Source organism: Saccopteryx bilineata, chromosome 9 (assembly GCF_036850765.1).
Source record: "Saccopteryx bilineata isolate mSacBil1 chromosome 9, mSacBil1_pri_phased_curated, whole genome shotgun sequence".
NCBI classification, from domain to species: Eukaryota; Metazoa; Chordata; class Mammalia; order Chiroptera; family Emballonuridae; genus Saccopteryx; species Saccopteryx bilineata.
Genome location: NC_089498.1, coordinates 24,061,332 through 24,084,967, shown reverse-complemented (window position 1 = coordinate 24,084,967; position 23,636 = coordinate 24,061,332). Strand labels below are relative to the sequence as shown.

Sequence of the window (23,636 nt, the reverse complement as noted above, 5' to 3'; positions counted from 1 at the left end):
TGTTATAAACATACTCATTAAGGAAAACTATGGCCTCTGAGCCAAATCTGGCCTGTCATCCATTTTTATAAACAGGTTCCTTAGAACACAGCCACACTCACGTGGGTACCACACTCACGTGGGTACATATTGTCTATGGTGCTTTCCTGCCACAATGGCAGAGCTGAGTAATTGTGATAGAGACCAAATGTTCCAAAATGCCAAAAACATTTACAATCTGGCCCTTTCCAAAACAGTGCCGATCTCTGACCTAGAAAATGAACCTGATAGCTACCGTCCCGGACTATGAAATCAAGGGAAACACCCCAAGAAGGATGGCAGAGCAACAAGCAAGGAAAGCTGGGCCCAATGACTTTAACGGGCACAGTCTCAGTACCAGCTTGGACTTTTAGGTGAGAAACACATTTCTATCTTCTTATTTTAGAGCTCTGTCACATGCCACGCAATCTATTTCTTTCTTTTTTTTCCCCTTTCAGGGACAGAGAGAGAGTCAGAGAGAGGGATAGATAGATAGGGACAGACAGGACTGGAGAGAGATGAGAACTATCAATCATCAGTTTTTTGTTGCAACACCTTAGTTGTTCATTGATTGCCCTCTCACATGTGCCTTGACCGTGGGCCTTCAGCAGACCGAGTAACCCCTTGCTCAAGCCAGCAACCTTGGGTCCAAACTGGTGAGCTTTTTGCTTAAGCCAGATGAGCCCGTGCTCAAGCTGGCGACCTTGGGGTCTTGATCCTGGGTCTTCTGCATCCCAGATTGACGCTCCATCCACTGCGCCACCGCCTAGTCAGGCCAATCTATTTCTTAATATAGGATCCTTGGCTCCTGAAGAAGTACATGAGGTTAACAAGGAGAAAGGCAATCTATGAAAATAAGTCTCGCCTGACCAGGCGGTGGCGCAGTGGATCAAGTGTCGGACTGGGGTGTGGAGGACCCAGGTTTGAGACCCAAGGTCACCAGCTTGAGCGCAGGCTCATTGGGTTTGAGCAAAAAGCTCACCAACTTGGACCCAAGGAAGCTGGGTTGGGCAAGGGGTTACTTGGTCTGCTGTAGCCCCATGGTCAAGGCATATATGAGAAAGCAATCAATGAACAACTAAAGTGCCACAACGAAAAACTGATGATTGATGATGCTTCTCATCTCTCTCCGTTACTGTCTATCCCTCTCTCTGTCAAAAAAAAGGAAGTAAACATAAAAAAAAAGAAAATAAGTCTCTAGGATTGCAACTGAAATCACTGTGGTCTGTCTGACATGGGAACCTCATTAAACTTACTCTACTTGTAATAATCTACTTATAATTTTACTTAAGAGTGACAGTAATAACAGACCAATTTACAGCCATACAGCAGCCCTGGCCAGTTGGCTCAGCGATACAACGTCGGCCCAGCATGTAGAAGTCCTGGGTTTGAGGCCCAGTTTTAGCACACAGGAAAAGTGACCATCTGCTTCTCCACCCCTCCCCCTCTTCTCTCTTTCTCTTTCTCTCTCTCTCTCTCTCTCTCTCTCTCTCTCTCTCTCTCTCTCTCCCCTCCCTTCCTGTAGCCATGCCATGGCTCAAACGGTTAGAGCAACTTGGCCTCGGATGCTGAGGATGGCTCTATAGCCTCACCTCAGGCGCTAAAAATAGCTCGGTTGCCAAGCATCAGAGCAGAGGCCCCAGATGGGCAGAGCATCAGCCCCAGATAGGGGTTGCCAGGTGGGTCCCAGTTGGGGCATATGCAGGAGTCTGTCTCTCTCTCTGCCTCCCTGTCTCTCACTTAAAACATATTTTATTAAATAAATAAATAAAGCAAGCAAGCAAACTATGGAGCAGATAAATTCTTTTCACAATGTGTAGTAAGTATACCAAATCACCATAATGTACAGTCACATACTGCACAACAGTTTTGGGGTCAATGTCAGACTGCACAGATGATGGTGGGATACCATAAAGTCCAGGTGTGGATTAGGCTATGACATCTAGGCTTGTGGAATGCCCTCTATGTTCACACAATGATAAAATCACCTAATGATGCATCTCCCAGAATATATCCTCATTATTACTGTACTTCATCTCTCAATTTTATGTCAATTGTACCTCAATAAAACTAAAGTTAAAAAAGGAGGTGAGCCTGACCTGTGGTGGCACAGTGGATAAAGCGTCGACCTGGAAATACTGAGGTCGCCGGTTCAAAACCTTGGGCTTGCCTGGTCAAGGCATATATGGGAGTTGATGCTTCCAGCTCCTCCTCTACTTCTCTCTCTCTCTCTCTCTCTCCTCTTTCTCCCTCTCTGTCTCTCTCCCTCTCTCTCTCCTCTCTAAAAATGAATAAAAAAAAAAGGAGGTGAGCGCCTGACCTGTGGTGGCGCAGTGGATAAAGCGTCAACCTGGAAATGCTGAGGTCGCTGGTTCGAAACCCTGGGCTTGCCCGGTCAAGGCACATATGGGAGCTGATGCTTCCAGCTCCTCTCCCCTTCTCTCTCTCTGTGTCTCTCTCTCTCCCTCTCTGTCTGTCTCTCTCCCTCTCTCTCTCCTCTCTAAAAATGAATAAATAAAATAAAAAATAAAAAAAGGAGGTGAGCTTGACCAAGCGGTGGCGCAGTGGATGGAGCATCAGACTGGGATGCAGAGGACCCAGGTTCGAGACACTGAGGTCGCCAGCTTGAGTTGAGGCTCATCTGGTTTGAGCAAAGCTCATCAGCTTGGACCCAGGGTCGCTGGCTCGAGCAGGGGGTTACTCGGTCTGCTTAGCTCCATGGTCGGGGCACATATGGGAAGGCAATCAATGAACAACTAAGGTGTCGCAATGCGCAACGAAAAACTAATGATTGATGCTTCTCATCTCTCTCTGTTCCTATCTATCCTTCTATCCCTCTCTGACTCTCTGTCTCTGTAAAAAAAAAAAAAAAAAAAAAAGGTGATTACTAACCAGATCCAATGCTGATTAGCATAATTCAACTCACCTCATCGATAAACAGGCGGACTTGATCTCCCACTTTCAGGCTGCCATAGATTGTTCCTATGTGTAACACATACCCTCCTCGCACCTGAGTATTCTTCACTGTAAACTCAGTTTTCTAAAAGGAGTCGAGGAGGAGACCAATAAATAAAACAGTAAATGTATATATATAAATTCTTTACGTATACAAATTATACATACACAAATTTTCTAAGACTTTCTTTACTGGCTTGTGTGTATATACGTGTACACCATTAATACCATTATATGTATTATATATACACATGCACCATTATGTCCATATTTACCATTATACATACACGTCACTTTACATCCATACACATATATTTGACTCGGACTCACCCAAGCCCACAGAGTTGGCAGTGGCACAGCTAGAGGCTGATTCTGACAAGGATGCTTGCCATTTAGAGAGCTGCCTCTCCTTATTTATGAGAAAAACACGGAGGAACCGAGGATCAGCCTACACAGCCTCCCTGCAAGGATTCTGCTACAGAGGGAACTAATGACCATGAAATAAACATGTGCAATACACAGCTCCCTCGGCTTCAGAAATACAGACCATGGAACACAAGTCAAAGATCAGTGTGTCTGCTCCCCAAAGCCCAGGGTGCTGAGGAGCCAGAAAAGCTACCCCAGACCAGGCCTGACCCTTTGTCAGACCCCTTCTGGCAAACTCACATCTTCACTGCTGTCATCAACCTTCACCAGGTAGCCTTCATCGTAGATCTGCCCTCCTTGCTCAGCATAGAAACAGGTCTTGTCCAGCACCACTCCACATTCCTGACCCGTGGACACTTCTTCCACAAACACCTTATCCCTGCGCAGAGCCATCACTGTAGCCACTGTGCTCTCGAACGCTGCATAGGAGGAGGAAAGCAGGGTCAATGTCTTCATTCACACATTCTCACCTGGCTTTTGCTGCATTCTATTTCTCAAACTGTCTTTAGGGCCTAATTATCTTATTGTGTTTTAGAAGCAAACTCACTAGACTCCATGAAAGGGCTTATCACACTGGCTTTCCCCCAGAGAACACACACTGAGTAGGATGTCCTGGTTTGCCTGGACCCAAGGGTTTCCCAGGATGTGAGACTTTCAGTGTCAACTGAAAACTGTCAACTAGGACAGTTCTGGGAAAACTGGGACAGCTGGTCACCCTAACTCGGAGCTACTGAACAGAAACGTGGTGACTCTGATTTTAGTAGTTCTTTAAGAGTAGTCAATAAACTCCCTACTTCAAGGTCAATTCACAAAGAATATACTCTTTTATAGATTTGTCTGGGATAAAATTAGGTATCTCTGAAGAGCAAAAGAGCACAAACATGCAATGCCTGTTTATTTCTTTTGGTTCTTCATAACTTTAGAATGTTACTACCCCAACGCAAACTTCAAGAGCCACTGTGAATCGTACAATATCCATTTCCTATAATGATGTTAAAATGAGAGGCAACCGGGTGAAGAATATAAAAAATTTCCCTATAAACTTAAAAAATTCTCTGTGAATCTATAGTTATTTCAAAATAGAGAGTTAAGAAAACCAACCACCAAGAGTCTCTGAGTATAAAATTACACAGCATGAATATACAACACTACGGAAGAGGCTATCATACGTATTTCAGGAACCTAACCTTGAAGCTAGTCTCTTGAAAACCCCCCAGATGAGCACAGTAACAGACCGTAGTTCCCACTGGAGTCCGAAAGGTAACTGTACTTTGGAGAGTCATCTGTTGCCTCCAGACTCTTTTCCCGGAGTTCTTCAATAGCATAAATGTCCAGCATAATGTGTCCTTCCCCACCAGCTCCCTTGCCCTGTGATTTCAGCTGCCAGTAAGAGAAACAAGCATAGTTACCCTAAGGCAGAAAAAAAAAAACTCTGAAGAACTTAGAACTGCTAAACTATGTCCAATGTAAAGCTCCAGAACAGGGTTCTTCAATCTCGGCACCACTGACTCTGAGGGCTACCCTGTGCACCACAGGAAGTGGAGTAGCTTCCCTGGTCTCCATGCACTAGATGCCAGTAGCATCCTGCCCCCAGTTGTGAAAACCAAGAATATCTTCAGACATTGTTGCCAAAATGCCCCCAGTTAAGACCCACTGGTCTTGGGGAAAACAAGATTTCAAAGACTTTCATGACAGGAAACTTGCTTGCTCTGCAGCCAACTCCTGTCTTGTTAAGTGTTGGGTCTCCAGCTCACTCCCCAAATTCTTTACCTGGGCCAGTTTCCTCTCCTCTTCAAAGCCGTCCATATCTACCACTAGGCCTTTCTCTTCAGCAATCAGTCCAGTGAGATCCACTGGAAAGCCATAGGTGTCATAGAGGAGCCAAGCAGTGTCCCCTACACAGCACAAAGGAATTGTGTCAAGTAACACGGATGGTCCCCTTCTTTTATACGCCAAGCCTTTCCCAGAAGGACAGTGATAGTGACAGAATGGATTAAAGAGACAGACAGAGCCTGACCAGGCGGTGGCGCAGTGGATAGAGCGTTGGACAGGGATGTGGAGGACCCAGGTTCGAGACCTTGAGGTTGCCAGCTTGAGCGCGGGCTCATCTGGCTTGAACAAAGCTCACCAGCTTGGACCCAAGGTCGCTGGCTTGAGCAAGGGGTTACTCGGTCTGCTGTAGCCCCACGGTCAAGGCACATATGAGCAAGCAAGCAATGAACAACTAAGGTTTCACAATGAAAAACTAATGATTGATGCTTCTCATCTTTCTCCGTTCCTATCTGTCTGTCCCTATCTATCCCTCTCTCTGACTCTGTATCTCTGTAAAAAAAAAAAAAAGAAAAAAAAGAGACAGACAGATAGGAAGGTAGAGAGATGAGAAGCATCAACTCGTAGTTGCGTCACTTTAGTTGGTCATTGATTGCTTTTCATATGTGCCTTGACCGGGGGGCTCCAGCCAAGCCAGTGACCCTTTGCTCAAGCCAACAACTATGGGCTCGAGCTAGCAACCTTGAGCTTCAAGCCAGTGACCATGAGATTAAGTCTAGATCCCATGCTCAAGCCGGGTGACCCTGCGCTCACACTGGATGAGCCTGCACTCAAGTCAGTGAACCCAGGGTTTGGAACCTGGGTCCTCAGCATCCCAAGCCAACGCTCTATCCACTGTGCCACCACCAGTCAGGCATAAAGTTGTTTCTTAATCTAAACAAGTGTGTTCAGTTTGTGAAAATTCATCAAGATTTCCCCTTGTACATTATATTTCAATAAGAAAAAGTTTCAGAATTAATGTGTCCTGTCTGCTAAAAACTTTTTTTTTTTTTTTTTTTTACAGAGACAGAGAGAGAGTCAGAGAGAGGATAGATAGGGACACACAGACAGGAACGGAGAGAGATGAAAAGCATCAATCATTAGTTTTTCGTTGCGACACCTTAGTTGTTCATTGATTGCTTTCTCATATGTGCCTTGACCGTGGGGCTACAGCAGACCAAGTAACCCCTTGCTTGAGCCAGTGACCTTGGGTCCAAGCTGGTGAGCCTTGCTCAAACCAGATGAGCCCGCGCTCAAGTTGGCAACCTCCGGGGTCTCAAACCTGGGTCCTCCGCATCCCAGTCTGATGCTCTAGCCACTGCGCCACCACCTGGTCAAGCCTGTTTGCTAAAAAATCAAGTTTCAAAAACCAGTACAGCCCTGGCCGGTTGGCTCAGCGGTAGAGCGTCGGCCTAGCGTGCGGAGGACCCGGGTTCGATTCCCGGCCAGGGCACACAGGAGAAGCGCCCATTTGCTTCTCCACCCCTCCGCCACGCCTTCCTCTCTGTCTCTCTCTTCCCCTCCCGCAGCCAAGGCTCCATTGGAGCAAAGATGGCCCAGGCACTGGGGATGGCTCTGTGGCCTCTGCCCCAGGCGCTAGAGTGGCTCTGGTCGCAACATGGCGACACCCAGGAGGGTCGCAACATGGCGACGCCCAGGATGGGCAGAGCATCGCCCCCTGGTGGACAGAGCGTCGCCCCTGGTGGGCGTGCCGGGTGGATCCCGGTCGGGCGCATGCGGGAGTCTGTCTGACTGTCTCTCCCTGTTTCCAGCTTCAGAAAAATGCAAAAAAAAAACAAAAACAAAAACAACAGTACAGCCTGACCTGTGGTGGCATAGCGGACCCAACATTGACTTGGAATGCTGAGGTCGCTGGTTCGAAACTCTGAACTTGCCCAGTCAAGGCACATACGAGAAGCAAGCAATGAACTAAAGTGAAGCAACTATGAGTTGATACTTCTTGCTCCCTACTCTCTCCTCTGTCAAGTCAATCAACAAAATCTTACTATATGTTCCCATTTTTGCTTGAAAATGCACAGATATACATACACACAAATTTGTATACAAATAGAGAAAAATCCTGAATACACCAAGCTTTTAAGAGCTGTTACCTCTGAGAAACATAATTGGGAAAGAGAATTTTCACTTTTACTTCTATGGTGTTTGAATACTTGACCATAATAACATATTTTATCATTTTAATATAAAACCCATATTACACCACAAGCAGTTTAACCAAGCCATGCTCTGCCTTTGGAGACATGGGAGTCCACTGTTAGTTTACAAAAAAAGGGCTTGCATCTTCCAGATAGACAAAACAGCCTAGATGGAGAAAGGAAGAAACTGGTCTTTACCAGGAATAGTCTTGCTGTCTCCCAGGCTCTGAATTTTCCTGTCCAGGATGCGACGCCCTCTACTGAGAGTCTTGAGAAATTGCACTTCTTCTTCATTAATGATGTCCTTGACCATATCCGGGTCCTTCTTTAGCTCAGGAAATGCATCGCCCTAGCAAAGGGGAAACAAATGTGGGCCCAGTGAAGCCAGGGACTATTCTATGACCCCTCTAAGTATTCTCATTAAGAGCATGTCACCTCCCACCCTTGTCCTCTTCAGGTATGTGTTTGAGTACAGAAGTAAGCAGGGAAATAGACCTACCAGGGACTGGACGACAACATCTACTAATGTAGCAAAGAAACCCTTGCTGGCATTGAGTTTCTCATGGGAGTATCGGACAGCCCGGCGGAGAATCCGTCTCAACACATACCTGTAAAAGGCAGAACCCAGCCCCAGTTAGACACTTTCCCAGCTGAATGTTTTTTTTTGCATTTTTCTGAAGCTGGAAACGGGGAGAGACAGTCAGACAGACTCCCGCATGCGCCCGACCGGGATCCACCCGGCACGCGCTCTGCCCACCAGGGGGCGACGCTCTGCCCCTCCGGGGCATTGCTCCGCAGTGATCAGAGCCACTCCAGCGCCTGAGGCAGAGGCCACAGAGCCATCCCCAGGCAGGGCCAATGGAGCCTCGGCTGCGGGAGGGGAAGAGAGAGACAGAGAGGAAGGAGAGGGGTAGGGGTGGAGAGGCAGATGAGCGCTTCTCCTCTGTGCCCTGGCTGGGAATCGAACACGGGACTTCTGCATGCCAGGCCGACGCTCTACCACTGAGCCAACCAGCCAGGGCTAGAATGTTTTGTAGTTCTTTGGAATTCGACCCAAAACAAGATGACCAACATTGTCTTCCGCTATCCTATGATTTATCCTATGATTGCTTCATTTTGCGTTCTCCAAGGCCATTAACATGAATCCCAGCACAAAACTCAGTACCATACCCGCAAATATGCATCGAGGATGACCTGGGGTAATCCTGGCTCATTTTCCTGGCTCCAGGGATGGAGGCAAGTACAGACAGACCAATGGTGGACTTGATGCCCACAATCCCAGGCACTGCCTGTCAGTAATGAAGTTGCCTGGAACTTGTCCAGACCGACCCAACCCCACCACTTCTTTTATTTTGAAGATTTTATTTTATTGCCCTGGCTGATAGCTCGGTTGGTTAGAGGGTCACTCTGAAGCAGAGGTTACCAGTTCGATTCCTAGTCAGGACACATATAAGGAACAGACCAATCATCCTATATCTCTAAAATAAATCAATAAATTTTTTTTTAAATTTTATTGCTTTTACAGAGAGAGGAGGTTGGGGAGGAGCAAGAAGTATAAACTCATAGTTGCTTCACTTTAGTTGTTTATTACTTGCTTGTTGCTTGTCGTATGTGCCTTGACTGGGTAAAGCCCAGGGTTCTGAACTGTTGACCTCAGCGTTCCAGGTCGACACTCTATGCACCGCGCCACTACAGGTCAGGCCGCACCACCTCTAATATTCTATCCCTCCTTATCATCTGTGCTGAGCAGCAAAGATCTAATACAGTGATACCCTTCAGTATAGGCTAAAACTCCCTTCATCTCTAAAAAAAGAAAGCTTCCCTCCAACTACCTAGAAGACAAAGAAACAATGAGCCTGACCAGGCGGTGGCGCAGTGGATAGAGCGTCGGACTGGGATGCGGAAGACCCAGGTTCGAGACCCCGAGGTCGCCAGCTTGAGCGCGGGCTCATCTGGCTTGAGCAAAAAGCTCACCAGCTTGAGCCCACGGTCGCTGGCTCAAGCAAGGGGTTACTCGGTCTGCTAAAGGCCCACGGTCAAGGCACCTATGAGAGAGCAATCAATGAACAACTAAGGGGTCGCAACGAAAAACTGATGATTGATGCTTCTCATCTCCCTCTGTTCCTGTCTGTCTATCCCTCTCTCTGACTCTCTGTCCCTATAAAAAAAAAAAAAAAAAAAAAAGATAAAGTATAGTTTTAAGTTCCACAGAGTCCTACCATTGCCCTAAGTGTAACATACTTACCCCCGCCCTGTGTTGTCAGGGCGGCCGCCATCGGCCAGTGCCACAGTGATGGTCCGAGCATGGTCAGCCAGCACCCGGTAGGCCATGTCGATCCCGTCAGCATCATCAGCACCAACTTTCCCAGTGTATGGCCGGGCACCTGTGCCCTACAGGTAAAATCCAGGGGGCAGAGCATGAGCAAAAGGCCTTTCTTGCACTGCCTTGCCCTATGAGGTTTCGAGAGGACTGAGGTGCATTAGGAGAAAGAACAATCCTCTTATCAGATCTTATAACCCCAAGAAAGATGAGAGTGATAGAAGCAAAGGGCCCCTAGCCAGCCCTTTGCACTCCACAAATTACAGTGACTTCTGCCTAGAGCCATGTGTTAATAACAATAAAACTGGCAGATGGTCGCAGTTACTCTCAACTGGCAAAGCACCTGGTTATTCTACTTTTGATGGCACTGCTAAGAGTCCAGCCTGGAAACTTCCACAGAAGTTGGCAGTTTTTGCAAAAGGACCAGTACCTTCTGAATGGCTTCAAAGTAAGGGACAAAAAGATCAGTGTCATAGTTGGACATCTTATTCTGCAACACAGACACCAGTCGCTCCAGGCCCATCCCTGTGTCGATACTTTTCTTAGGAAGAGGTTTCAGAATTCCATCGGTTTCCCTGCATGATCCAGAGCAAAAGGAAGTTGAGAGAGGACTCAGGCTGCTACCTCTCCCTGCTGGTTAACACTCATTTACATAGCAGTGTGCAGACTACAACCTTTTGCCATTTGCCCCTGTCTGGTTTCATGGGAGGAGGGAAATAAAGGTAGAAAGGTAAGAAGTATTCTGAGGGTCCATTTAGGAATGAGGCAAACTTTCAAAGAAATAAAGCTTTAAAATAAGAGTCCAAATTATAGCAAAAATCACATTATAGACATAGCCCTTAAGCCGTATCATGGAGAATAAAACTAATTTATAAAAGAATAGACCCAGCACTGACCCAGAGATCAGAGGAAAAATTTGAGAAATAAAATGTAAAGAATGTGCCACAAGATCCCGTGACGCAGCCCTGGACAGTTGGCTCAGTTATACAGTGTCAGCCCAGCGTGTGGAAGTCCCAGGTTCGATTCCCAGGCAGGGCACACAGGAGAAGCAACCATGTGCTTTTCCACCCTCCTCTCCCTTCTCTCTCTCCCTTTCTCTCCCCTCTTTCTGAAGCCATGGCTTGATTGGTTCAAGTGCATTGGACCAAGTGCTGAAGATGGTTCTGTGGAGCCTCTGCCTCAGGCACTAAAAATAGCTCAGTTGCAAGCATGGCCCCAGATGGGCAGAGCATCAGCCCCAGATAGGGGATGCCAGGTTGATCCCAGTCAGGGCACATACAGGCGTTTGTATATCTCCCCTTCTCTCACTTGGAAAAGAAAAAAAAAATGATCCCGTGATGCCTTCAGTGTCAGTGTTAGCACTGCTCCACCATCCCCAATGACCAGGATGAGATGACCGCCATGTGCTAAGCTCCTCATTTCCTATGCAGCTCACAGAGGGGTGCTGCTCTTAGCAGTAACAGTTTAGGACCCCACGGCACCTGTTATACTGGATGAACACAAGGTTCCAGATCTCCAGCACGTTGGGGTCATCCTGGTTGACAAGATGGGCAGCATCCCGACCACCAATCCGGTCATAGTGGATCTCACTGCAGGGGCCACATGGGCCTGTGTCACCCATCTCCCAGAAGTTATCCTTCATGTTGCCGGGGAGGATTTTGGTGTCATCCATCCTGCACACAGTAGGGATAGTAAATCCAGTTATAGCCACCGACAAGGATTCAGCACAGACTTGCATCCACTGTAAAAAGACATCCTTATAAATTCCTACTCTTTGGCAATTACTAATGATGAGACTGCAAACAGATCCTGTTAAAAGAAGCAGAACATGATCCTTCTCGAGTGATAACAATGGAATACAAAATATACATATGCTCCGATTGTAACTAAATAAAAATATTCAAAGATATGGATAAAACCTAGAAAGAAACACATAAAAACAAGTGTTTATTCTGAACATGACCAGAATTTAAGCAAATATTTTCTTGATAAATGGTCCTTTAAAAAAAAAAAAAGACTCGGTAGAGCGTCGGCCTAGCGTGCGGAGGACCCGGGTTCGATTCCCAGCCAGTGCACACAGGAGAAGCGCCCATTTGCTTCTCTACCCCTCCGCCGCGCTTTCCTCTCTGTCTCTCTCTTCCCCTCCCGCAGCCAAGGTTCCATTGGAGCAAAGATGGCCCGGGCGCTGGGGATGGCTCTGTGGCCTCTGCCTCAGGCGCTAGAGTGGCTCTGGTCGCAATATGGCGACGCCCAGGATGGGCAGAGCATCGCCCCCTGGTAGGCAGAGCCTCGCCCCATGGTGGGTGTGCCGGGTGGATCCCGGTCGGGCGCATGCGGGAGTCTGTCTGACTATCTCTCCCTGTTTCCAGCTTCAGAAAAATGAAAAAAAAAAAAAAAAAGACTATATGACAGTATAAATGTTTTAAAAAACCTGATTAAAGTCACCTCTCAATACCCTAATTCAGTTATCCGTCTTTTACCTTAAAATAACAAAAAGAATTTAATAAGATTATTCTGACTGGTGGTAGCAAAGTGGATAGAGCATGGACCTGGGATGCTGAGGAACCAGGTTCAAAGTCCCAAGGGCACCAGCCTGAGTGCAGGCTCATCCAGCTTGAGAGTAGGCTTGCCAGTGTGAGTGCAGGGTTACTGGCCTGAGCAAGAGATCACTGACTTGCTTTGAGCACCCTCCCCCATCAATGCACATATGAGAAGCAATCAATGAACAAACAACTAAAGTGAAGCAACTACAAGTTGATGCTTTTCATCTCTCTCCCCCCAATTCCTGTCTCTCTTAAAAAAATAGAAAAAAATTTCATAAGATTAAAACATTTTGGCTCTGGCCAGTTGGCTCAGCAGTGGAGCGTCGGCCTGGCGTGCGGGGGACCCGGGTTCAATTCCCAGCCAGGGCACATGGGAGAGGCGCCCATTTGCTTCTCCACCTCCCCCCCTTCCTCTCTGTCTCTCTCTTCCCCTCCCACAGCCGAGGCTCCATTGGGGCAAGGATGGCCCGGGCGCTGGGGATGGCTCCTTGGCCTCTGCCCCAGGCACTAGAGTGGCTCTGGTCGCGGCAGAGGGGCAGAGCATTGCCCCCTGGTGGGCAGAGCATCGCCCCTGGTGGGCGTGCCGGGTGGATCCCGGTTGGGCGCATGCGGGAGTCTGTTTGACTGTCTCTCCCTGTTTCCAGCTTCAGAAAAATACAGGAAAAAAAAAAAAAGATTAAAACATTTCTTTTCTGTCTTTCTCTCTCTTTCTAAAATTATAAAATTTTTAAGAACTTTAAAAAAAGATTAAAACATTTCCAAAATAGTTGACTGCTGAAACTTGCTGGGTAATAAAGCACCTAAAAAAGACAACGCTTACTTAATAAACAAAGCACAGATATGGGTGAAGCAAGTGAAACAGGATTCTGAAAATCAAGATTAGTATTTAAGTTTCACATATGTCACCACCAAAAATGTCCAAGTCCATTTAGACCAGGGGTTGGGAACCTTTTTGGCTGAGAGAGCCATGAACGCCACATATTTTAAAATGTAATTCCGTGAGAGCCATACAACGACCCGTGTACGTCAGGCATTATCCAATAAAAATTTGGTGTTGTTCCGGAGGACAGCTGTGATTGGCTCCAGTCACCCACAACCATGAACATGAGCGGTAGAAAATGAATGGATTGTAATACATGAGAATGTTCTATATATTTTTTTGTTTTATATTTTTAACATTATTTTTTTATTAAAGATTTGTCTGCGAGCCAGATGCAGCCATCAAAAGAGCCACAAATGGCTTGTGAGCCATAGGTTCCCGACCCCTGATTTAGACTATAGCTTCTAACCAAATAGGAATTTCAAGTTTCAAGGGGAAGCTGCATTGGAATAATGTAACTGAAGTAAAAGTAAAAGTTAAGAAAAAGAAAAAAAGGTAGCACTGCTTACATGTACTAAAAAGCTATACAAGAAAGGACAACATAGTTCAGTACAAGGAATAAGAAAACAAGACAAGGACATTACGGGCATCCCAGCTGTCTATAGGGTACATCACCCCACAGTTAGATTCCTCTTGATGTAGCACTTCACAAATTCTATTCAGTCCAAGGCACAGAACACACATAGCTCAGCCATCACGTTACTTTTTATGCTACATGATTTTACTTTAGAATTACACTGTATAAAAATACACACACACCAAGCAGAGAAAGAAAAATATCATGATCTCACATATTTGTGGAATCTAATGAACAAAGTGAACTGAGGAACGGAATAGAGGCGGGGGGAGGGGGGGTAACAGGGACCAGAGGGACAGCAGTCAGAGGGAAGGGGATGAGGGGATGGAATCAGAGAAGGTAAAGGGATTAGTGAAACTATATATACCTAACACAGAGATATAGATAACAGGGAAACAAATCCTAGAGGGAAGCAGGGAGGGAGTTAGGGGAGGGTATAAAAGGAAGTATGAAAAGAGGTACAGGGGTGGGGGTGAGGGAGTTATATTCAGTGGGACACTTGAATCCATGTAAACACAATAAATTAAAAATTAATTTAAAAACAACACCGCAGCCCTGGCCGATTGGCTCAGCGGTAGAGCGTCGGCCTGGCGTGCGGGGGACCCGGGTTCGATTCCCGGCCAGGGCACATAGGAGAAGCGCCCATTTGCTTCTCCACCCCCCCTCCTTCCTCTCTGTCTCTCTCTTCCCCTCCTGCAGCCAAGGCTCCATTGGAGCAAAGATGGCCCGGGCGCTGGGGATGGCTCCTTGGCCTCTGCCCCAGGCGCTAGAGTGGCTCTGGTCGCGGCAGAGCGACACCCCGGAGGGGCAGAGCATCGCCCCCTGGTGAGCAGAGCTTCGCCCCTGGTGGGCGTGCCGGGTAGATCCCGGTCGGGCGCATGTGGGAGTCTGTCTGACTATCTCTCCCCATTTCCAGCTTCAGAAAAATACAAAAAAAAAAAAAAAAAGATAAAAAAAACACCACACACATAGCCTTTTACAACTCCTCATACCTCCCCCACCCAGAGACCCTCTCCCCTCATTCCCAAGTAAAAACTAACAAACAAACAAAAAACCACTGAAACTTCCTTTGTCCTAAATCTGTTTGACACCATTACATTTCCATAAGAAAAAATCTGTTTCATATGAAGAATACCACTCTGTTAAAAAAGATACACACATGCCTGACCAGGCGGTGGCGCAGTGGATAGAGCGTCAGACTGGGATGCAGAGGACCCAAGTTCAAGACCCCGAGGTCACCAGCTTGAGTGCACAGGCTCATCTGGTTTGAGCAAAAGCCCACCAGCTTGAACCCAAGGTCGCTGGCTCCAGCAAGGGGTTACTCGGCCTGCTGAAGGCCTGCGGTCAAGGCACATATGAGAAAGCAATCAATGAACAACTAAGGTGTTGCAACGCGCAATGAAAAACTAATGAGCCCTGGCCGGTTGGCTCAGCGGTAGAGCGTCGGCCTAGCGTGCGGAGGACCCGGGTTCGATTCCCGGCCAGGGCACACGGGAGAAGCGCCCATTTGCTTCTCCACCCCTCCGCCACGCTTTCCTCTCTGTCTCTCTCTTCCCCTCCTGCAGCCAAGGCTCCATTGGAGCAAAGATGGCCCGGGCACTGGGGATGGCTCTGTGGCCTCTGCCTCAGGCGCTAGAGTGGCTCTGGTCGCAATATGGCAACGCCCAGGATGGGCAGAGCATCGCCCCCTGGTGGGCAGAGCGTCGCCCCATGGTGGGCGTGCCGGGTGGATCCCGGTCGGGCGCATGCGGGAGTCTGTCTGACTGTCTCTCCCCGTTTCCAGCTTCAGAAAAATGAAAAAAAAAAAAAAAGAAAAACTAATGATTGATGCTTCTCATCTCTCTCCGTTCCTGTCTGTCTGTCCCTGTCTATCCCTCTCTCTGACTCACTCTCTGTCTCTGTAAAAAATAAATAAATAAATAAATAAATAAATAAATAAATTTAAAACAAAACAAAACAAAAAAGATACACACAGGGCTACAGAAATATGGAAAAGGCCTGGAAGAATATAAAAGGGGTATCAAACTACTAACAATTCTCAATCTCAGAGATTTTCTACTTATTTGTACATTTCTATGTAGTTTCAATTTTTACAACATATGCATTATTGGCACAATTTCTAGAAACATACAGAAATAAAAAATATGACAGAGACTCTTTATGATGGCTTTTCACACCAGAATGACCAATTAAGAAACAACGTGGGTCCTGACCAGGTGATGGTACAATGGATAGAGTGTTGGACTGGGATGCAGAGGACCCAGGTTCGAAACCCCACTTGAGCACAGGGTCACTGGCTTGAGTGTGGGATCATAGACATGACCCCATGGTCACCAGCTTGAAGCCCAAGGCCGCTGGCTTAAGCAAGGGGTCACTCAGTCTGCTGTAGCCCCCCGGTCAAGGCACATATGAGAAGGCAATCAGTAAACAACTAACGTGCCAAAACAAAGAATTGATGCTTCTCTCTCCCTTCCTGTCTTTCCTATCTGTCCTTCTCTGTCACAAGAAAAAAAAGAAACAACGTGGGTACCAAAGGATAATTACTCCCAGTCAGTCCCACCTCCGCTACAAAATGAGATATGGCAATGCACCCCACATCATAAGAGCCCACTCTGACACTAAGTTGAGGAATCACTTTATTCCTCCATTCTCTCCAAATGTAAGCTGCATTCTTACCCCAAGTTTCGCCAGATCTGTTTGCACTCCAGGTCTGGTTCTAAGCCAGTTGCTTCATCCCCACCAAAGTAAGTAACGTAAAGCCTTTCAACTGGAATACCAAACTCTTGGGTGAGAAGTTCCAGAGCCATCTTACATGCCAATTCCTACAAAAAGGAACAAAAAGAAAGATGTGGGCCGTGGCTGGATGGCTCAGTGGATAAAGTGTCAACCTGGTGCACCAGAGTCGTGGGTCTGACTCCTGGTCAGAGCACGTACAAGAAGACATCAATGAGTACACAACTAAACGGAATGAGTTGATGTTTCTCGCTCTTGCTCTCCCTTCCTCACCCCTCTCTTTATTCCTCTCTCTTTCTCATCAATGAAAAAGTGTAAAAAGAAGAAAAGAGGATGTGGAACACAGCCAAACTAGTGTTTGGTTTATTTTACTATTTAATATGAGGACAAAAAGTCCAGATCTTGGGAACAGGGATCTCAAACTAAAATACATTCATCATAAACTTAGTGGAATTCAGGATTATCAATTTATGCAAGAAATCAAATGTGAACTGAAATCATCAAATCATAGATACCACTTCCAAGAAGTATTAAAATATCATCATTTAGGAGGTTATTCCTAAATGATATTTCATATTTTAAAACAACCAAATTAGAACCTACTTTCCTCAGTGGTAATAACTGCTTTGCTCAAAACCCCAGTCAATCTCCTGCTTTGAGCTTACCTTGAAGTAATCTCCAAAAGACCAGGAGCCTAACATCTCAAAGAAGGTGTGATGATAGACATCCTTGCCTACGTCATCAAGGTCATTGTGTTTGCCCCCGGCCCGGATGCATTTCTGGGTATTGGCAGCTCTGCTCAGCTTTGCCATAGGGTGAGATGGGTCAATAGTGTTCAGGAAGATGGGTTTGAACTATAAAAAGAAAGGGTACATTTCAACTTCTAAAGAACTGTAGTTATATCAGGAGATCATACACTGGTAGGAAGAGACCACATACAAACTGTTCAGTTTCTGATTTAATTAGCCCAGAATATAGAACCTTCTCAAAGGCAGGTGGCCACACAGGGCTGCAGCAGAGGTTGCCCTCTGGAAGCAGCTTCTCCCTGGCCCTAGTTCTCTAATGGTCCCCACCAGTGACACCACCTGCATGGGGAAAGGCCTGCCAGGTCTAAAACAGCCAAAGGCGGACGTGCTGAAATGTGCGCTTCCTTGCAAATCTGGCAGTCAGGGCTTATGTGGTCTTTTGGGAAGAACTCATTCTGAAACTGATGTGCTGGCTTGGGAGTAAAGGTGATAAGGAAAAAAAAAGTTTGAGACCTGCATTAAGGGAGTAAGATCAGCCTGACTGGATATGTAAGGAGATATCATTGATGTATCATTGTTATATGTGTAACTTTGCCTTCTTTTTCCCACTTGGTCACTAACCACATGTGACTATATAAAATTAAATTAATTAAAATGAAATAATTAGTAATTATAATTTTTAAAAAATGATATCAAGTAAATGGTATCCCACAAGACCACACAGTGAGTGACAGATGAGGGATTCTGTCTGACTCTGGGAGCTTTGCTGCCTCCTTTGTAAACAAATAGCCAAGAGGAAGGGGGGAAAATCCTTACCTGGTTCATGCCCGCGTTGGCAAAGAGCAATGTGGGATCATCCAATGGGATGGTAGCAGATGAGTGAACATAAGTGTGTTCATTTCTCTTGAAGAAATCTATAAATCGCTGCCGGATTTCACTTGCTGTGAGGGTTGAGTCCATCTTGAAAGTAACCCTGCAGAACTAACAAGAGAATTGAAACTAAGAGATAGTGGCATTACACAAGACTCCTGGCTTCTCAGGCCAAGTCAAAGCAGGACATCGGTAAGCAGTCTGATCCTGAAACCTCGATGTTGTAATGTCCAAGGCTAAAATCATCATCAGAGCAAAACTTGCTGCACCAGCAGACAGCAGCCCCATTTGTTCTTCCTTCCCATGCCAACCTCAACAGAGTCAATACACCATCACATGAAGCACAGCAGGAGCAGGAGGTAGTTTCTTCATGTATTCATTTATTTCAAAGTATGTAAGTAGCAGCCATTCTATGCCAGGCCCTAGGCTAGGAGTTTGGGAATGAGAATAAAAACACTCAGAATTCATAACCCAGCAGAGATGCTCACGGGGGGGGGGGGGGGGGGGGATTCAGGGCACCTGGGTTCCAATCCTAGCTTCAAGTCCTTGAGTTACTTCACTTCACCAACAAAGGAAAAGGTCCATAGTAGATGAACTTTAAAGACCTTCCCAGCTTTGTGTTAATCTACATGTTAATTCATATTCTATGAAAAGTTCCATAATCTCCAAAGCCAGGGTCTCCAGGGGAGGAATAATATTCTGCTGTCAGCAGCAGTGAACCTGGAGGTGAGTTTATCTGCATAAGTGATCGCCTGCAAGCAGCAGGCATGTATGTACCTCCACCTGGCCTGAGCACCCCCAGAATCACAACCAGTAAACTGCTGTTTTCCCAGCTATCAGATTACTAGGGAGTGAGGATGTTGTAGCCACGCTGAGGAGCTCAGAGAATCAGTGAAAATGAAAGGGAATCAGAAGAGAGAAATCAAAAAATAAAACAACTTTACAATTTCAAAACTCTTTCATATATATTATGATTTCTCTGAGAGACAGGTTGAGGAGAAGTGTCAGACCTTGGTGGAGAGTACCAACCATGGGACTGCAGTACCACGCAGCAGTCGGTATCTAGAAAAATGGGAACTATCTCATTCACAACATTTAAAAGTCTCTAGATTGCCCTGGCCAGTTGGCTCAGCGGTAGAGCGTCGGCCTAGCGTGCGGGGGACCCGGGTTCGATTCCCGGCCAGGGCACATAGGAGAAGCGCCCATTTGCTTCTCCACCCCCCCCTTCCTCTCTGTCTCTCTCTTCCCCTCCCGCAGCCAAGGCTCCATTGGAGCAAAGATGGCCCGGGCACTGGGGATGGCTCCTTGGCCTCTGCCCCAGGCGCTAGAGCGGCTCTGGTCCCCGCAGAGCGACACCCCGGAGGGGCAGAGCATCGCCCCCTGGTGGACAGAGCGTAGCCCCTGATGGGCGTGCCGGGTGGATCCCGGTTGGGCGCATGCGGGAGTCTGTCTGACTGTCTCTCACCGTTTCCAGCTTCAGAAAAATACAAAAAATAATAAATAAATAAATAAATAAATAAATAAATAAAAGTCTCTAGATTTTTTGACCCAACTCTAAACCTTAAATAAGTCACTTTGTTGTTTGTTTCCTTTTTTTGTAAAAAAAAAAAAAAAAAGGAACATCTACTCTGCTTACTCTACCTGGAGCGGGTGTGAGGCTCAAAAGCCATCCTGTATTAGGAAGTAATTTGTAAAATGGAAAGCCCTAAAGAAACAAAATGGATACTAGTAAGTCACTTAGATCAAAATTTTCTTCCTTCTGGTGAGTGACAAGAAAAATAAATTTGAGTTGTTCTAAATTATAGCAGGCCAGAGAGTGAGAGAAAGCAGAGAGCAGTTAGGACATTAATAGCTGGCGGCCAGATAATAACTAGACTGCTCACATTCTTGGGTATAATATGTTGGAACTCTGAATTAACTTCCACATGGCTATTTCTGTGATTACCTAACAGCCAGTTGTCATAGAAAGCGCAGCAGTCTTGGTTTCTTGTTTACAAACAAACTTTCCCAACAGCCCACCACCAATCCAAAGGAGCAAACACTTCGTTTCAGACTCTGCCCCAATCCCAGAACTAGCCCCACTTCACCTGCTTCCACCCACTATACCTATATAGCCAATGTAAATCCTTCCAGAACAACTTATCTCTCTCCCCAACTTTCCTCCCTTGACAACTCCAGGACAGTGGACACCTGCCATCACTGCTGATGGTTTAGACTTTGTGCTCCAGGACCTGGTTTTCTTTTCTTGCTAACAATGGCCCAACAAACCCTTTTTTTAAAGCCCCGGCTGGATAGCTCGGTAGCACTGGCCAATATGCAAAGGTTGCAGGTTCAATTCCTGGTCAGGGTACATACAGGAACAGATCAATACTACTGTTTCTGTCTCTCTCCCTTCTCTCACTAAAAATCAATAAATAAAATAAAATAAAAAAACCTTTTAGCTCTGGATGTTAATTTTTTTGTTTAACATGAGGAAGATACAATAAAGAGGCCTACAATGAACATGACACTCTCTTAGGTTTTGTTTTAACCGAAATGTCAATTGATTTATTCACAACTTAATCAACTCATTAAACAAAAGCCCTCTCTGGGCCAAAAGATAGTGAAACACTGGCTGACAGAGCCAAATAGCTGACTGTAATTCCCACAGATGTGGACTTTGTGTCCATGCTAAGGAGTCAAGGCTAAGGTTTTTAGAAAGTTTGTCCCATCATATTCTTCCTCATCCCTTTTCATCATGGCCCTCAATCAATCTCAAAAAGGGTGACATAAATAAATTTACAGTGGTTAATTCTGAGCAGCACCATTTTAACTGTTTTATGTGTTTGCTGCTCCCTCCTGAGGCAAATAAGCAGTTAAATTATGAGACACACGAACTTTCCATTTTTGCTTATTAATTTGACTTAATGCATTCCTACTATGGTACTAGGCACCAAGGTGACAGTTTATGTCCTTAATGATGAGACAGTAATGTATAGCAATAACTGCAGTATGATGTAAAAGAATCCAATATATTGGCAATAATAAGCCCAGTGAAGGCTGGGACTAAACTGTCACCATCTATTCAATATAATTCTATTCAATATAAGTAAACTGGCAGGCAGTATGGGATACAGAGGTAGCACAAAAGAGTGCCCTCAGATTCCACCTCCCAGCAGGAGCCGTAAGTCATGAATAACAAGTCACACTGACCTTTCAGTTTAGGGACTTTACAATACGCTCTTCATTTGCCGGGTAAACTGTCTACCCTACTCCCACTTTTTCCCTTTTCCTAGTTAATTGTCATTTTTTTATATTTCAATTTCAAAGAGACACATTTAAGGAAGCCTTCTCCTTCTTGATTAGATTCTCCCTATTTTATTCTCAAAGCCCTAGGTGTCCTCCTTCATAATTTCATGCATTTGATGGCTTGTTTAATATTCTTCACCTGCCTGACCAGGCAGTGGCACAGTGGATAGAACGTCGGACTGGGATGTGGAGGACCCAGGATCGAGACCTTGAGGTTGCCAGCTTGAGTGTGGGCTCATCTAGTTTAAGCAAAGCTCACCAGCTTGGACCCAAGGTCGCTGGCTCGAGCAAGGGGTTACTTGGTCTGCTGTAGCTCCACGGTCAAGGCATATATGAGAAAGCAATCAATGAACAACTAAGGTGTCACAATAAAAACTAATGATTGATGCTTCTCATCTCTCCATTACTGTCTGTCTGTCCCTGTCTATCCCTCTCTCTGACTCTCTCTCTCTATCTCTGTCAAAAAAAAAAAAAAATCATCACCCCATCAGGCTATTAGGTTCCTTCCATATCAGTGGAAATCATGACCGATTTTTGCTCACCATTACAGGTATATCCTCAGTATCCAGTACAGAGGATGCTAACAAAAATTTCACGATTAGCTTTTAATAATTCTTTAAGAGCAAACTCTGAATGAACTTAAAGTACACCAGGGAACGCAAACTGTCTGAGAAAGTAATAGTTGAACATGATAAGGCCTGGATCAGTATCAGTTATTTGGTTAATTTTAAGAATTTAGATAATGGCTCACACAGACTCCACCCTTGACACACACCCCCCCCACACACACACACCACTTTCCTCCCACCAGTAGGAGATAAAACCTCACTTGGGTGGATAGTCAATGGCAACCGTGAGCCTCCCAAGATCTTGGTCCTCAGCAAGGCCTCCCCAGGCCGCTCCACTCCCACCAGTCAGCTGCCGCGTCTGCCAGGTAAGCTGCCCCGGCTCCAGTACAGGGTCCGGTTCCAGAGGCTGCGAGAGGCCTGCCCCAAGGACCCACTGTGGCCGCTGCGCTTTCAGATCGCGGGCCCAGCCGCTCTCGCCGTACAGATTTTCGAGACCCGCCTACTTCTCCCGAGGGCCGTGGTCCCTCACTCCTGGCCTAGAGTCCACCACCAGTAGCCCGCGGTTACCTGTTCCCGCAGACCGGCAGATGCACCAGCCCCAACCTAACCCACGCCGAAACGCGCACCGCCCCGTCCAATCACAGCGCCCCTATGGAAAGTGTCCCACCGCGTCTTCCCTCTCGGAGATTTTATTGGTGAATAAATATGCCAATCAATCCGAGATTCTTAGGTTTCTGGGAAGTCAAATCTAAATTGGCTGATGCAATGGCAGGGAAAGAAAGAACGGGTACGTCACATGACAGGGTAGGATGCGGACTTCTCGAGGCTGATGTTTTGGTTTACGTGTGTATTTAAAGTCCTAACAGTTGACAAGGTTAATAAGAGGGAACGGTGGCGTGTGCTTGGTAGAGGTCACATCTCAGTATATAGTTCTGTTCATTTTATTACAGAACAGTATCCAGACTTGAAATATTCTGATATACTGTGTCTATGAATACACTTGTCCTTGTCAGACCTAATTGGATTTAGTATGTAAGAAGTAATGTAATCGTTGAGCGACGACTGATTTGGCATCTGGCCCTCGATTTGCCTTTGAAAAAGTTAATATATTTTTTAATTAATTTATTTATTTTAGAGAGGAGAGAGAGAAAAAGGAGTGAGGAGCAGGAAGCATCAACTCCCATTTGTACTTTGACCAGGCAAGCCCAGGGCTTTGAACTGGCGACCTGAGCATTCTATTTTTTTTTTTTTTTTTGTATTTTTCTGAAGCTGGAAACGGGAGAGACAGTCAGACTCCCGCATGCGCTGGACCGGGATCCACCCGGCACGCCCACCAGAGGCCACGCTCTGCCCACCAGGGGGCGATGCTCTGCCCCTCCGGGGGTTGCTCTGCCGCGACCAGAGCCACTCTAGCGCCTGGGGCAGAGGCCAAGGAGCCATCCCCAGCGCCCAGGCCATCTTTCTGCTCCAATGGAGCCTTGGCTGCGGGAGGGGAAGAGAGAGACAGAGAGGAAGGGGGGGGGGGTGGAGAAGCAAATGGGCGCTTCTCCTATGTGCCCTGGCCGGAATCGAACCGGGTCCCCCGCACGCCAGGCCAACACTCTACCACTGAGCCAACCGGCCAGGGCCGACCTGAGCATTCTAGGTCAGTACTTGATCCACTGCACCATCACAGGTCAGGCACAATAGTTAATTAATACTTATATGTGAGGTATTGTATTAAGAATTTCACAGAGATTATTTCAT

General features: G+C 46.3%; 1 protein-coding gene across 3 annotated transcripts in view; it reads right to left on the bottom strand.

The window, feature by feature from the left end:
* The window catches only part of AARS1 (alanyl-tRNA synthetase 1), a 29,664-nt gene extending 7,132 nt beyond the window's left edge, over window positions 1–22,532 (bottom strand). The window contains exons 1-13 of one of the 3 annotated variants that reach the window (XM_066243347.1): window positions 22,458–22,532; window positions 17,980–18,144; window positions 17,083–17,271; window positions 16,361–16,506; window positions 11,166–11,357; window positions 10,115–10,259; window positions 9,610–9,755; window positions 7,864–7,972; window positions 7,563–7,713; window positions 5,170–5,294; window positions 4,635–4,779; window positions 3,640–3,818; window positions 2,945–3,058 (exon numbers count right to left, since the gene is read on the bottom strand). In XM_066243347.1, the coding sequence (XP_066099444.1) occupies window positions 2,945–3,058; window positions 3,640–3,818; window positions 4,635–4,779; window positions 5,170–5,294; window positions 7,563–7,713; window positions 7,864–7,972; window positions 9,610–9,755; window positions 10,115–10,259; window positions 11,166–11,357; window positions 16,361–16,506; window positions 17,083–17,271; window positions 17,980–18,123 (1,785 nt within the window). In that variant the 5' untranslated portion in view covers window positions 18,124–18,144; window positions 22,458–22,532. The other 2 variants (XM_066243349.1, XM_066243348.1) reach the window with 2 other exon arrangements.
* Between the last annotated feature and the right edge of the window lie 1,104 nt (window positions 22,533–23,636).